The sequence below is a fragment of the Mesoplodon bidens genome (assembly GCF_964165515.1).
Source record: "Mesoplodon bidens genome assembly, chromosome: 14".
In the NCBI taxonomy this organism is placed as follows: domain Eukaryota; kingdom Metazoa; phylum Chordata; class Mammalia; order Artiodactyla; family Ziphiidae; genus Mesoplodon; species Mesoplodon bidens.
In genome coordinates this window covers 49,424,079-49,438,899 of record NC_138170.1, presented here as the reverse complement: position 1 = coordinate 49,438,899, position 14,821 = coordinate 49,424,079, and the positions used below count along the sequence as shown (strand labels likewise).

Genomic DNA, 14,821 nt, shown 5'->3' with positions numbered 1-14,821 from the left:
ATCTACCACTCTTTGTCTTTTGAGAGGAGCATTTAGTCCACTGACATTCAAAGTAATTATTGATAAGTACATATTTATTGCCGTTTTAAACCTTGCTTTCCAGTTGATTTTGTATTTCTTCATTCTTTCTTCTTTATTTTTGCTTTTGTGGTTTTCTTTTGTATTATGCTTGATTTCCTTTCTTTTTGGTTTTTGTGAATCTGTTTTATGTTTTTGATTTGTGGTTACCCTGGTTTTCAAGTATGTTAACCCATAACTATATCTACTTGCTTTGGACTGGTAGTCATATAAGCTCAAACACATTCTAAAAGATCTACATTTTCTTACTTGTGTCCTCCGCATTTCGTGATTTTGATGTCCTATTTTACATCTGCATGTTTATCCTTTTGCTTTCATCATAGTTATAATTGCTTTCACAGAATTTTTTTAATTAAAAAATTTTTTTTAATCTATGTACTGACTTATGTAAGTGATCTTCAATCTTTTTACATATTTGCCTTTCCGATTTTCTCTTTCCTATACATTCTTGCTTCTTTTTTAGTTAGAGAAGACCATTCAATATTTCTTTTAGGATAGATTCAGTATTGCTGTATTCTTTTAGTTTTTGCTTGCCTGAGAAATTCTGTATCTCTCCTTCTATTCTAAATGATAATCTTGCTGAGTAGAATATCCTAGGTTGCAGGTTTTTCCCTGTCAGGACTTTAAATGTATCTAGCTACTCCCTTCTGGCCTGCAAAGTTCCTGTAGAGAAATCAGTTGCTAGCCTTATGGGGGTTCCCTTGTAACTGACTCTGTTTTTCTCTTGCTTCCTTTGGAATCCTCTCTTTATCTTTTGCTTTTGCCATTTTAAGTATGCTATGTCTTGGTGTTGATCTGTTTGGGTTCATCTTGTTTGGGACCCTCTGTGCTTCCTGTACCTGGATATCTGTTTCCTTCTTTAGGTTTGGGAAGTTTTCAGCTGTAATTTCTTCAAATAATTTTTGATCCCCTTTTCTGTTCTTCTTCTGGGATTCCTATTATACGTAGATCGGCATGCTTTATATTATCCCATAGATTTCATATGTTGCTTTAATTTTTTTCATTTGTCCTTCTGTCTTCTGTTCTGATAGGATGATTTCCATTATTCTATCTTCCAGATCACTTATTCATTTTTTTGCATTATTTAGTTTGCTGTTTATTTTCTTTGTCTCAACTTTTACCTTGGCAATTGAGGTATCTGATTTGATTGACTCCTTTTTATAGTTTCTAGTTCCTTATTACAGTAATCTGCATTTCTATCAATAGTCTTTCTTAATTCCTTCAGCATTTTTTTTTTTTTTTTTTTGCAGTACGTGGGCCTCTCACTGTTGTGGCCTCTTCCGTTGCAGAGCACAGGCTCTGGACGCGCAGGCTCAGCGGCCATGGCTCACGGGCCTAGCCGCTCTGCGGCATGCGGGATCTTCCCGGACCGGGGCACGAACCTGTGTCCCCTGCATCGGCAGGCGGACTCTCAACCACTGCGCCCCCAGGGAAGCCCTCTCTTGTCCTTTTAATTGGGAGTAGTACCTCTGCTTTTTCACTTGATTTATATTTCTCTGATTCTATAAATTTAGGAGAAACAGTTATCTACTGTTGTCTTGAAGGTCTGTTTTTATGAGGGAGCAATCCTGTATAGACTGTGTGAGTCCAGTATTTTTGGTGCAAGGGCTGTTTTTGGTATGGATGCTTGCCACATTTTTCTTCAGAGTGTACTGGCCCTTGTCCCCTTGCTAAGTGGTGTGTTTTGTGTTGTGATGACCAGAGCCTGCACTGGATATTGGGTGGTGTCCTCTTTGCTCTGTGCTTGTCACAGCCCTGTCAGGGGTCAGGGTCTGCTCCCTAGTTGTTGGAGTAGAAGACCCCAGATCTGGTTCTAAGCTGTGGTATGCAGTAGGTGGAACTAGAGTGCTCCCTCTGGAAAAGGAGCCACTGCGTGTTCTTCCCCAGGAGCTGTCTGCCAGTATGTGCTACTCTGTGACACTGCCTGCCACCTGATGTGCATTCCCACAAAGTTCACTGTTGCTGGCATTGCCCTCAGAGGCTGTCTCCACTTCGGAAGCACCTGTAGCTGGCTCAGATTTCAGCCCCACCTCCTCGTGTGCATGCCCACAAAATTCACAAAACCCGTAGCAGCTGGAGCTTTGTCCCACTGTGAGCACATTGATGATGAGGCTGCTGCGGTGGGATCTATGCCCCTCCCTTCCTGTGTTGGCAGTGGGCTTCCTATGGCAGGCTCGTGTTCTGTCTGCATGCACCCCTATTTGTGGCCCCAGGCCACACTCTGGGCCCTTTGGGCTATGTCCATGTAGCCAAACTGAGTCCTCTCCCTGGGTCTGTCTGCTGAGCCCGAGTTTCAGCACCCAGCTGCTGCACATGCCAGCAGCTGTGTCTGTGGCTAGGAAGTGCGGCAGCATGGCAAGGACCATCTATTTTTGTCTCTCTCTACCCTGCAGGGCTGCAGGCCAGCTCCTGCATTCTCCTCTAGAACCTTTGAAGCTCCCTTTCTGTCTTGGTGGACCTCCCAGCTGTTGAAGGAGGTTCCCAGGGTGAGGGAACCCTCCTCCCTCCCAGGTGTGTGGGTCCCATCCCGCTTCCTCTTCTTCTCCCTTTTCCCTTTGTCCTACCCAGTTACACGGGGATCTGTTTTGCAGCTTTGGTTGTATGAGAGCTTCTGCCAGCTTTCAGTAGGTGTTCTATGAGAATTGTTCCACATGTGGATGTATTTTTGTTGTATGTGTGGGAGGAGCTGAGTGCCATGTCCCTCTACTCTGCCATCTGGATCTCCCCCCATATTATATAACTTTTTGATTTTTGCCATCCTCATGTTATTATCTGACTTTTTGAAGTAGTATCATTGTGGGTTTGATTTGCATAACCCTGGTGTCTAATAATGTTGAATATCCTTTTGTGTCCTTATTGGCCATTTGTATATCTTCTTTGGAGATATGTCTGCTCAGATCCTTTCTCCATTTTCCAACTGGGTTGTCTTTTTATTGAGTTATAAGAGTTCTTTATATATTCTAGGTACAAATCCCTTATTGGATATGTGATTTGCAAGATTTTCTTCCATTTTTGTGGGTTATCTTTTCATTTTCTTAATGGTATCCTTTGAAGTACAAAAGTTTTTAATTTTGATGAAGTCACATTTATTTTTCTTTTGTTGCTCAGGCTTTTGGTGTCATATCTAAGAAACTATTGTCAAATATGAGGTTGTGAAGACTTACCCTTATGTTTTCTTCTAAGAGTTTTATAGTTTTAGCTCTTACATTTAGGTCTTTGATCCATTTTGAGTTAATTTTTGTATATGGTGTGAGGTAAGGCTCTAACTTCATCTTTTGCACGTGGATATCTAGTTGTCTCAGCACCATTTATTGAAAAGACTATTCCTTCCCTATTGAATGGTCTTGGCACCCTTGTTAAGAATCGGTTGACCATAGGTGTCAGTCTACCTTATATCTCCAATGAATCTACCAATTTCCTCCAAATTACCTTCAGCACAAGTGCCATTATTTTTGAGAGTATCCCTAGGCTTGAACTTCTCCACAGTCTGTTGTGAATTAAGTCAATTCCTTTGGGAAGAGATTCAGAGCTTTCTGTTTTAAGAACTGTTTCTCCCTTGGGTTAAATCTCTGAGCCATGGTTCTGTTCAGGGGGTGATGACAGTGATGCACTTCTCTCAGAGTGACACCCCTGCATTAGTAGCTGAGCACTCCATGGAGAGGGTAGGGCAGCAGCTGCTGGTCTCCTCGGCTTGCCTGTTTCAGCATGGAACTCCTGTTAATGAGCTGGGGCCAGGGTGATCAGGGCCACAGATTCTCAGCAGCACCATGCCCACGTAGAGCCTCCATCCCACAAGTCGGGGCTGGGTAAAAGAAGAGAACCCCCCACCTCGGAGTCATACTTACTTAGAACTTAGCCTCAGCAACAGGTAGCTGAGAGCGAGATAAGGAATGCAGCCCTCCAGCTGAGTTAGGGGAGAGGGAACCTTGTGTTCTTGGCTGCACCCTCTGGACTGGGATTTCTAGCTCACTGACTGGTGAGGGGACGGAGTGGGTTCTGGTTCACATACCACAGTTTCTTGCTATTCTTACTGAGTTAATATAGATTTTCTTGATTAAATGTTTCTTCACTTGCTGTATGCCCTTAGGATAATTTCTAGAGTTTAAAGTGGTTATTTTAAAATCATTTGCACCAGTTGTGCTGGTGATTGGATATGTGGAGCTTGCTTATGCTGTCATGCCAGAATTGGAACTGTGATGTTTGAATCATAGTGTTTTTAGTGATGTTCAGCAAACAGTAATATGTAGGGAAAGCACAAAATGAGAAATGTGTTCTGTAGTAACAAGGTGAAATTCACAAAGGCTTTCATTTCAAACAGAATCATGAAAGACATAATCCTGCTTAGCAATTTAATTTTGATTCTTGTAACCGTTTATATCTGTGGACATGGGGGATGCAAATCAGTTTAGATCCTTGTAATTAACACCATTCTATCTGAATGTGTCTACAATGATTTTAAGAGCCATTATTTTCAACATATCACAATCAGTATTCACTCTGTCTTCCCAAAAGTAGAGGGGAGATGGTGGGCTGTCAATTTTTCAGGTGAATTCTTCTGGGAAAATGCTTAGGTTTGTGATCTTGGTTTCCTAGGTACGGAGCCAGATGGACTCCTTCGGACAAACTACAGTTCTGTCTTAACAAATGTTGGTGCTGCTCTGCATGGATTTCATGATGTCATGAAAGGTGAGGCTTGGAAAAGAACATAAATAAGCTTTGTCCCATTTTCCCAGATCTGCCTGAATGAGATTTAAACAAATACTGCCAAGGCTAATAGACCCCAGATAAAGGTTTAGTAGCATTTGGCTTAACGTTGAAGTGCACAGCTTACTGCCTTCTGCTTTTCCCATCTGCTTCTTTCCTGAAGGTAAACAAAGTGCTGAAGAGAAACCCTTGTGCACGGAACTTTAGCCAAAAATACATTACACTGACTTAAGGCAGGTGTATGAATTTTATCAAGCCAGACATGCTATTCAGAGGCATTTAGCAAAATAATGCACTTGTTAGAGCCCAAACATGAAGGAACTGAGGAAATGAAGGTTTAAAGATCCCAGAAAGAATGCACTGGTTTTCTACCCTCCTGTGTATTTTTGTGTTTAGAGTACCCATTATAAGTCCTGTTTTGTTCAGGAGAGCCTTAAGGAATGAAGGTCTGTGTTCAAGCTTTGGTCAGTTTTTAGTTTCTACGTGCTTCTAAGAATATGCTTGTCGACGGCCATTTCATTTGCTTCCTAGCATGTGATTCTGAGTCCTGATTTTTTAATCTATATTTCTGCATGGCCTCTAGGTTTTTTTCCTCCGTTCTTTTCCTTTTGAAGACTGTTGGAGCAGGGGGAGGAGAGGAGGGCAGGAGCAATTATTAAGGACTATTGGAAATAGCCCAGGTACCTAGATTTTTCGCTGTGGTGTTTAGTGTGCAATTAGTGACCAATTGCTGGTTTCGCAGAAAATACTTTTTAAAAACTTAAAACTTTGTTGGATGGCATGTATAAGATGGGTATATTTGGGGCCTTTCTATAGATTGGCACATAACCACATAACCTATGTTACTGGGAATCATTCTTAGTTTCGGTGGAATTACCCAGTACTACCTTACCATTCAGTCTGGAAAATGGTCCTTCCTGTGGTTTGTCTTCAATTATAAGGAACTTTAAAAGTCACTGCACTTCTGGAGCTAACACTGGTTGCAGGAATCAATCACAGCTTGCATAGACAGTCTTGGTGGCAGGTGACAAGAGGCAGCCCCAACCCTGCAGAACCTAGTCTGGTCCCTAGAAAACCCAGGGGACTGGTACCTTTTTCCTGTGCAGCTTTTGGTTCGGGGAGCTCTGTCTTAACCATAGTCCTCTATTCCAGAACTTTACGTAACGTAGAACTAGGCCATTGAAACCACAAGTAGCTCTGTGGCTACAGGTTTTTTGGTTTTGTTTCCTAAGTTTTCCTATGCTAATGTTATGATTTGTTCCTGCTAGTGTTTTCTCTAGAATTTTGATAAAAGAGAGGCTAGAGCAATGGAGGGTAGCTGTCCATTGAGGATCTTAAAGCTTCATTTACATTTTTTAAAATCTTGATTTTATTTATATTTCTATAAATAATTACTTCTGAGTTTTCTAAAAATGCTTTTGTTCATATATGACATAAGATGCCAAGTGGTCCAAATCAAAGAATGTTACTATTATTATTTGCTGTGAGCTGGTGGAGATTATCAGAGGAGGATCAGAGGCTCCCTTAGCCCCCTTTGTGCCTCTGCTTGTTTCTGTCCTTGAAAGTGAACATAATATAAAGAGAGAATACTGGGAAACATGAAGGATGGTTGGCAAGCGTATTATGGCCTCTTGTTGCTAGTTTTACAGTTCAAATCTGTCTTCTTACCCAGTTGGAAGGCTATTGTGTATCTCTCATGAAAACTCAGAGTGAGCATTAACTGGCATTACCAGAATATACTTTGTTTTTAAGAGAACTTTTATTTCAAATCTTTTCCCTTGATGCTTTGCCCTTAATTGCTTGGTCCAAGTTGGGAAGAAGGAAGGAAGGCAGGCAATCAAGAATGCAGGCTGGGGTTTCTCTGGTGGCTCAGTGGTTAAGAATCTGCCTGCCAATGCAGGAGACACAGGTTCGAGCCCTGGTCTGGGAAGATCCCATAGGCCGCGGAGCAACTAAGCCTGTGTGCCACAACTACTGAGCTTGTGCTCTAGAGCCCGCGAGCCACAACTACTGAGCCCATGTGCCACAACTACTGAAGCCCACGCGCCCTAGCGCCTGTGCTCTGCAACAAGAGAAGCCACCGCAAGGAGAAGCCCGTGCACTGCAACAAAGAGTAGTCCCTTCTCGTCGCAACTAGAAAAAGCCCGCGCGCAGCAACGAAGACCCAATGCAGCCAAAAATAAATTAAATAAACAAATAAATAAAGTTATTAAAAAAAAAGAAGGCAGGCTGGTCTTAGTATAAAAAGAGAGAGATTTATAAAAATGTGTATCCTACAAGGAATTAAAATGGAAGTGAATTAATCTTTTAACAAGAGGCATTCTAAGTGAGAATTGTTTGATCTTTGGTCTCAAGTCTAAGGTAGACTCATAGGAAACGTAAAAGGAAATAAATCTCTTGTCTAGGTCACATGATTTCCTTGTACTTTTTGGAGTTAAACTTTAATGTCGAGGAACACCCTAAATAATGAAAATATTTGGACTCGATAAAGAGTAAACAGTTGGATTGGGAGAATTATTATAGTCAAACTACAGTAGCTCTGATCCACTAGAAGCCATGGGAGGATTCTTAGTATTGTTCATCTTTTATAAGTATTTCAATCACCTACACCAATCAACCAAGATTGCCTACCAACCCAGTTGTATTATAGCATTGTATACAGACAGTAAAATATTGAATAAAACTTTCTGTGGTGTATAGAAAGAAAATGTCTACTCTAGGGGCTAGCAAGTTCAGTATACAAAAAAATGTTCAGTGTTCCAGTTGAATTTTCATTCACTTGGATATCTTATGGATATATAGAGGATAATCATTTATTTTTAAGAAATATTAAACATAATAGTAATTGCCAATTAGTTGGTTCCTTCACTGTGAGAACTGTACCATAGTAGTGTAGGATGTTAACAATAGTGAAAACTGGCTAAGGGTATCCAGAAACTCTCTGTAATTTTTCTGTAAATCTAAGACCATCTTAAATTAAAAGTTTACTTATGTAAAAGTTTATGTATATGTGTATATAACACAGTATATATAAATAATGCTATTTCCTAGTTTTAAATTTCAGTAAAAGTAATCTTATTCATAAAACAGTAATTTTGTTAAATATCATTATCATACTAGGTTAAATCTCAAATACCCTTTCTTTTTGAATAGTCTTATTCCCTTTTAATTATCTATAGTCTAAAATCAACTAAATTTCTTGATTCTGAATAAATGAAATTCTCTGTATACACACCTGCTTTAAAAGTTTCCATGTTTTGTGATTTATTTTTTGCTTTGTTGGTAATGATAATTAATGCTGTTGTAACTGAAGTACTGTAAAAAATTCAAAGGATGCTGTATCATAAGCACCTTTTTATTTAAAAATATAATTGCCCTTCCTTGTAAATCAATGTTGTCTTGGTAATTCTCCCATTTTCCCTTATTTCCAGGATGAAATTACTTTATTTCTCAGAGACCCAGAAAACCCCAAGCTTAGCTGTTTGGCCAATTTCACCTACTGCTGTTTCTGTCAACACGTTTATATCTAAGCCTCTCTTCTATGCTTCCATAACCACAGGCCTTTGTTATAACTTTCTTGGACTAGAGGCAATAGAATGTGAAGCCAGATGCTAGAGTATCCAATCCTTATTTGGCCATGCAGACCTTTCTTATTGTTAAAGTATGTACTGGCAAACCAGCTAAGATCCAATAAGGATTGTGGGACATTGTGCCTGTGTTGGCTGTTCTTTTCCAGCCTCATGGTTTGTTTGTATAAGCACAATGTAAACTCTTGTTTGTGCCTGCTGGACCATCAAAACAAGGTTTTTAACTGGTAAATATTGCTCAGGGTCCTTTACCCGCGCTAGAATAAGGGCTAACACTCAAATGAAGGAGAATGAGACCCACCTGCTAGGGGCTGTAATAGAGACACCAGGATGGTGTTAAGAGACCCTTACTACTCTCTATTCTTTCCATGTGAACTTGAGACCTAATTGATATTCAGCACAATCCTCATATTTGGGACCATTTTTTGTCAGATTTGTCTTGTAAATTTATAAGAGTAGATACAAGAAGTTAACGGGCTGGTTATCTGTATACAACTTGTATATAGATAGTAATGAGTTTTCATTTGATTGGGTTTATAGATATTTCCAAACATTATAGTCAAAAGGCTACAATAGAGCATGAACTTCCAACAGCAACACAGAAGCTCATAACAACTAATGATTGCATCCTGTCATCAGTAGTGGCATTGACAAATGGAGCAGGAAAGGTAATTTTTCTCTGGTTTATATTGACATTAAATTCAACTCTTAAATATGCTCCTTTTTTTTTTTTTTGAGTGACCTAGTAGGAAAATTGACCTGTGTAAGGATTTTCGATTACCAGGCTTTTTTGTAAAATAAAGTTGTCTCCCTTTTCCTCCTTCCTACCTAATATTTGAAACAATATGGTAGTTACTGTTAAGCATTTGTGATGAGGAAGTGGGTCACTCACTTCTGATGTTTTAATGAGATATTTGATTATTGAAAGATTCCAGGTGGTCTCACTATAGATCCTTGTGTGTATTAAAGGTCTGCTATACAGAAATTGGGATATAGAAAAAGAAAAAGAATTATAAGACTTTTGTTAATATTTTGTTTTTTCCCCTCCAAGTTTTTTGTTTGTTTTATGGCAACACTTGTGATAATGCTACTTCTGTGGTTTTGTACCTTAATAAGTACTTTTAAGGTGACTTCAACATGTGTCTTCTCATTGAATTCTTAATATTAGATAATGATCATTTGGATTAGTAAGTACTTAATTGTTATTATAAACTGACCAGAGTGCAGTTTCTTTAAAAATTGTTCTGTCTTGGATAACTGGTTTCAGCAGGTCACATTCTAAGAGCACATGTTCATGTGGCTGTCATCAAAGCCTAAGCCTGACTAAAGTCTGACTAAGATTTCTCTGAGAACTACCCATACGTAGAAAACCAAAAGTACTGTATTCAGGACTATCTTGGCCCATTTCTTTCAGCAGACTCAACATAATTTCTCAAGAAAGTGCTAATCTCTATCTGTGTTATATACCTTTATTTTTCTGACAGGTTGACCTTAGTAGGAGCACACTTTTTTCAAGTGTTTGAAGTTAATCAGAAATGATCATAGGTTATGTTAGGTATTCAGTGTCACCTTTCCCAAAGTCAGACCAGTCTTCCTGACAGTCTGCTAAGTTTGGTGCTGTAACAAAAGCTGTTGCCTTTCGGATCTGTCAGCTAGCTCGCAGGTCAGTGCCTACAGGATTCCTTAGCCAGAAGACCATCCCCGCTGCCTCCTCTTTAGTGCTTTTACCCACAGGCATTCTGGAAACTTTCTGAGGATGATTCTAACTTTGATTCAATTGTGAACAATTCTGGAAAAAGACAATGTTGACATTTTACAAGAGTCTCTGCATTTGTCACTTTTTTAGGAGAACTCTGGAATATTAAATACCTATATACATAGCTTATTTTACATTTGCTTTGCCTGAAACCTTAAGAGTTGTCTCAAGGAAAGGTACTTGATCTTCACTCTGAAATTTTTATAAATGGTTTTTAGCTAAAGTAAGTATCTGAACTAAGTATTAGTTGGTGGCAGCTTAATACTTAGCTAATGTGATTTGATTAAACTAAATTTTATCATTTGTAATTAAAAAAAATCCACTAGGAAAGTATAACATATGCATGTTAAAGAACATTTGGGAAATGTAGAAATACTAGAGAGAGGAAAGAAAGTAAACCTCACCATATACTACCATGACTGAAATGCAACCACTGCAGTATCTATGTCATGCACAAGGAATATACAGCTCAAGATTTTTAGAGTTTTCATTTTCTTGAATACTACCTAACATAGAATTTCATTTGACACAGTAAAATATTAATGAAAAAAATAATCTTTTAGACCATTAGTGAGTGATTGCTCACTTTTTGAACAGTTTTTGCCAAGGTAAAGTACTCTTGTTTCACAAGTTACTTTTTCTTATTTATTGAAACAGAATACTCTTTAATGTATCGAAGACTTTAATTTTTCTGGCTAATAACTTTCTTAGACATTTTTATTTATATCACCATTTCATATAGCACTGTAGATTCAGAATCACGGCTCAGCAAAATTACAGCCATGGATCTTTGTTGTTGCTTACATAGATTAAGCAAATGTTAAATCTGTAAATGACAAGGGTGTGCTGAATTTTCAGTCTCTTTCTTTCCTGTTATATTTGTAATGCACAGATTGAGATTTACAGAATGAAATTTAAGTAGAGATCATATATTCAATATGCTTGTGTCATGTCTTGTGTTGGAATATGAAACATTCAAAGTTAAAATGCAAACGGAATGTATAAACCCAAACGTATATATTTTGAGAGCAGGGGCAGACTTAGTAAGGTAAACAGCTCATAAACATTGTCTACAGAATAAATCAGAATCAGCCTTGGTTTTTAGAAACAGTAGAATTTGTCTAGATTAAGACATGTCACAAATCTGGTCTCCAAATTTATACTGTATTGTGTTTATTATAAATCATTCCCTATGTATTCTTTTCAAATAAATAAATGTGGGCTTTTGAGCATGTGTTGAAATTTCATTTCCATTCTCAGTATCCTTAACTTTGCTCTGAAAACTGTTAGATATATATTTTAGATATATTATTGGAAAACAAAATTTATCTTCTCGTCACACTTGGTTTAGATTGCATCTTTCTTCAGCAACAACGTGGACTACTTCATTGCTTCCCTGAGCTACGGGCCTAAGACAGCGAGTGGATTCATCAGTCCTCTCTCAGCTGAATGCATGCTGCAATACAAGAAAAAAGCTGCTGCGTATATGAAGGCTTTGAGAAAGGTTTGTGAGCTGCTGTTAACATTTAAATCAGAGGGAAAATCTGGAAAAAATCCAGAGAATGGCAGAAGTTTTCCCACAGTTCATATTGTTTAGGTTTTATACAATTTTGAGGGACAGGTGGTTGGTGGGTGTTGCGAGGTGGCGGGGAGGGGGGTCTTTGGAGAGGAGGATGGGACAGAGACCTGAATCTCATTTCCTAGGCCGTAGTAGACTTAACGTTTCCAGTGGCTGGTAGAGTGTTTAGGGTGAGACAGCCAGGCAGCCAGTAAGTGTCAAACTTTAGAAAATCTTAAACTTGTAGAAATAAAAAAAATTGAAATACATTTATAATTTTTTTCCCAATATAATAAGAATACATGATCATTGCAAAAATAAATCAGAAGAAACAGCAGTACATGAAGAAGAAAATCCCACAACCCAAAGGTAGCTCCTCTTAACCATAAAATTTTAATGTGTATACATGCGTGCACGCATACACACATTATAAAAAGCAGTGTATCTGGATACATAGACTGTTTTAGAATCTGTTTTTTTTTTAATGCATTGTGGATATCTTTATATAACAAAAATATATATCTATAAGTATAAATTGCTATCATTTTAATGCATCTAGTATTTCATCTATAGTATTTCATTCTATGAATGTGTGATAATTTAATTAAGCCATCCATTGCTAGTGGATTTTTAGGTTGCTTCCTGTTTTTCACTGTTACATGCAATACTACAGGGGATATTCTTGCACATGCAACTTTGTGTATTTACCTTTCTTTATTTCTTTCTAACTTTTAGTAACACAATGCATAAATACATTCTTATATTACATGAGAACATTATAGGTAAATTACAATCCCTAATTCCAGTTCCTCTCCAGAGGTAACTATAGTTATCAGTTTGGTGTGTAACCTTCCAGACTCTCTTGGAGCATTTGTACTCATCTCTGTAAACTTTGAACTATATGCAAAATATGAAGAATATAAAGACTTTTCTAATTTTTTTTAACTTAAATGCATGTTTCATTGTGTAGCTTCCTTTTTTCATTTAAAATATGTTTTAGAGACCTGTCTGTATCAATACATATGATGGCTACTTTATTCATTTTAAACACAGCATTGAAATCTATGATATAGGTATTCCGTGGTTCATTTAGGTAGTCTCTTTTTGGTGGGCATTTAGGTTGATTCCAGTTTTTCACTGTTAGAATTACACTGCAATGGATAGCTTTGTAAACGCCTCCTTGAGCATATGTGTGGATTACTGACAAGTGGAATGTTCTGGATAATGTGGTTTTAAGTTTTAATATTTACTGCCAGATTACCCATAAGAGTGGTTGTACACTCCTAGAAACGTATAAGGCTACCTAATTGTTTTAATTATATCTTTATGATTAATTCCTAAAAATGGAATTGCTCATTCAAAGTCTGTGAATGTTTCAAAGGTTACCTATTTATAACTTACCAGCAATAGAAGTATAAATTTAACCCATAAATTTAATTTGTCAATCTTAGAAACAAGAGGTTCCATGTTATTGTTCTAATTTTCATTTCTTTGCTTATTATTGAAATAGAACATCCTTTCATAAATTTACTGTTTATATTTATTTCAATTTCCTGTTCAAGTTGTTTACCTGTTTTTAAATAAATGTTCCTAATTAGGGTTGAAGGAACTCTATGTTAAGGATTTTAGTCCTTTGTTTATGTCAGAAATATTTTTCCTCAGTTTGCTGTAGTAATTTTTCAAAATTTAGAAGTTTTAATTTTTATATCGTCAAACCAGGCTTTTTCTTTACGGTGGTGATTCTCAGGTGACTCTTGGAAAGTCAGTTCACCTATATTTTCCTCCAGTATTTTTGTGGTCTAAACTTTTTAGATTGAAATCTTCAGCGCATCTTGAATTTATTTATTCTGATATAGGTATGAAATTGGGGTCTAAATAGTTATTTTTCTAAATTATTAACTGATTGTCCTTGCATGACTTATCCTTTCTCCATTGACTTAAAAATACAACATTTGTCACATAATACATTTTTGTATGTGCTTTTGTCTGTTTCTAGGTTTTCTATGCCATTCCTTCATCTGTCTATTTTGGTGCAAGTCTTATGGTTTTAGATAGTGTCGCTTATAACTGGAATGACATGTTCACCTTCATTCTTTTTCTTTTCTTTTTTTTTTTTTAAAAGTTCCTTTTTTATGCCTATTAAAGGAACTAGTCTATGTTGACATACATCTGAATTATCAAACCTCATTTAGCATTCTTATTTGTAAGATCAGGGAAATGATGCGACCTTTTTCTTTATTTCTTACGATGCTTTTTCCATAGCCCCTCTTGGAATCTGTGCCTTATGAAGAAGCACTGGCAAACCGCCGGGTCCTTCTCAGCTCTACTGAAAGTCGAGAAGGCCTTGCACAACAGGTATGGCATTGGGAAAATCATGGTACTTGTTAAAGGGCATGAATATAAAATCCCCTATAAAAGGTTTTCATACACATAGAGCAATTTAAAAGGCTATGTAAGTCAACATGTAAAGTTAATTAACACATGCTAAAAAGCACCATAAGCATAATTCATTGAAAACCATTTGTTGATACCCTAAATAAGTCATCCTGATTCAATTGGTGTTATGATTGCCAATAAAGTAATATCAGCACACTCTGGCCATGCTGATTAATTATTTAGGAACTAGATTTAAATGTCTGAAATAATAAGGCAAAAAAGGGGGTGTGTGGCTAGACTCAGTGAGTTATTTTTATTTCCTAAATGGACAGGAATGAAAAATTTCCAATGCTCAATTGATCAGTTGAATTTGGGGGGTAGGTGGAGGTAGGTGGTACTATTTTTTTCAGAAGTTGGCACAAACTGACCCCAGTTTAGCATTCGCCAGAGATTTATTTAACACCTGGCTTGCTTTAGTTTTGGAAATATTTATTTTAAAGAGAGCACAAATACACCTGAGTCAGTATTTTGCCTATGCCGACCTTATTTTCATTGGACACATATCACTTATCTTTTCAACATTAATTCAAGAGGATGTTGAAACTAAAAATTCAATCCACATAATAATTCCTAAAAAACAAAATTCCTGAGACAAACAGTGAAATGTGGAGTATCTTAAAAATTTATTTTAGATTTCCTTCTTATTTTATGTGAGGAAAGTAAGGCTCAAAGAAATTAAACAGCTTTTATCCATAGTAGCTA

The 14,821-nt window shown here is 37.3% G+C and overlaps 1 protein-coding gene across 4 annotated transcripts in view; it reads left to right on the top strand.

Annotated features, from left to right (window-relative positions):
* PPP1R21 (protein phosphatase 1 regulatory subunit 21) overlaps positions 1 to 14,821 on the top strand; it is a 60,708-nt gene that overhangs the window by 30,271 nt on the left and 15,616 nt on the right. For 3 of the 4 annotated variants that reach the window (XM_081253790.1, XM_081253787.1, XM_081253788.1), the window contains 4 exons: positions 4,672 to 4,764; positions 8,910 to 9,037; positions 11,477 to 11,629; positions 13,946 to 14,038. In XM_081253790.1, the coding sequence (XP_081109916.1) occupies positions 4,672 to 4,764; positions 8,910 to 9,037; positions 11,477 to 11,629; positions 13,946 to 14,038 (467 nt within the window). The remainder of the gene's footprint in view (positions 1 to 4,671; positions 4,765 to 8,909; positions 9,038 to 11,476; positions 11,630 to 13,945; positions 14,039 to 14,821) is intronic. The other variant, XM_081253789.1, reaches the window with a different exon arrangement.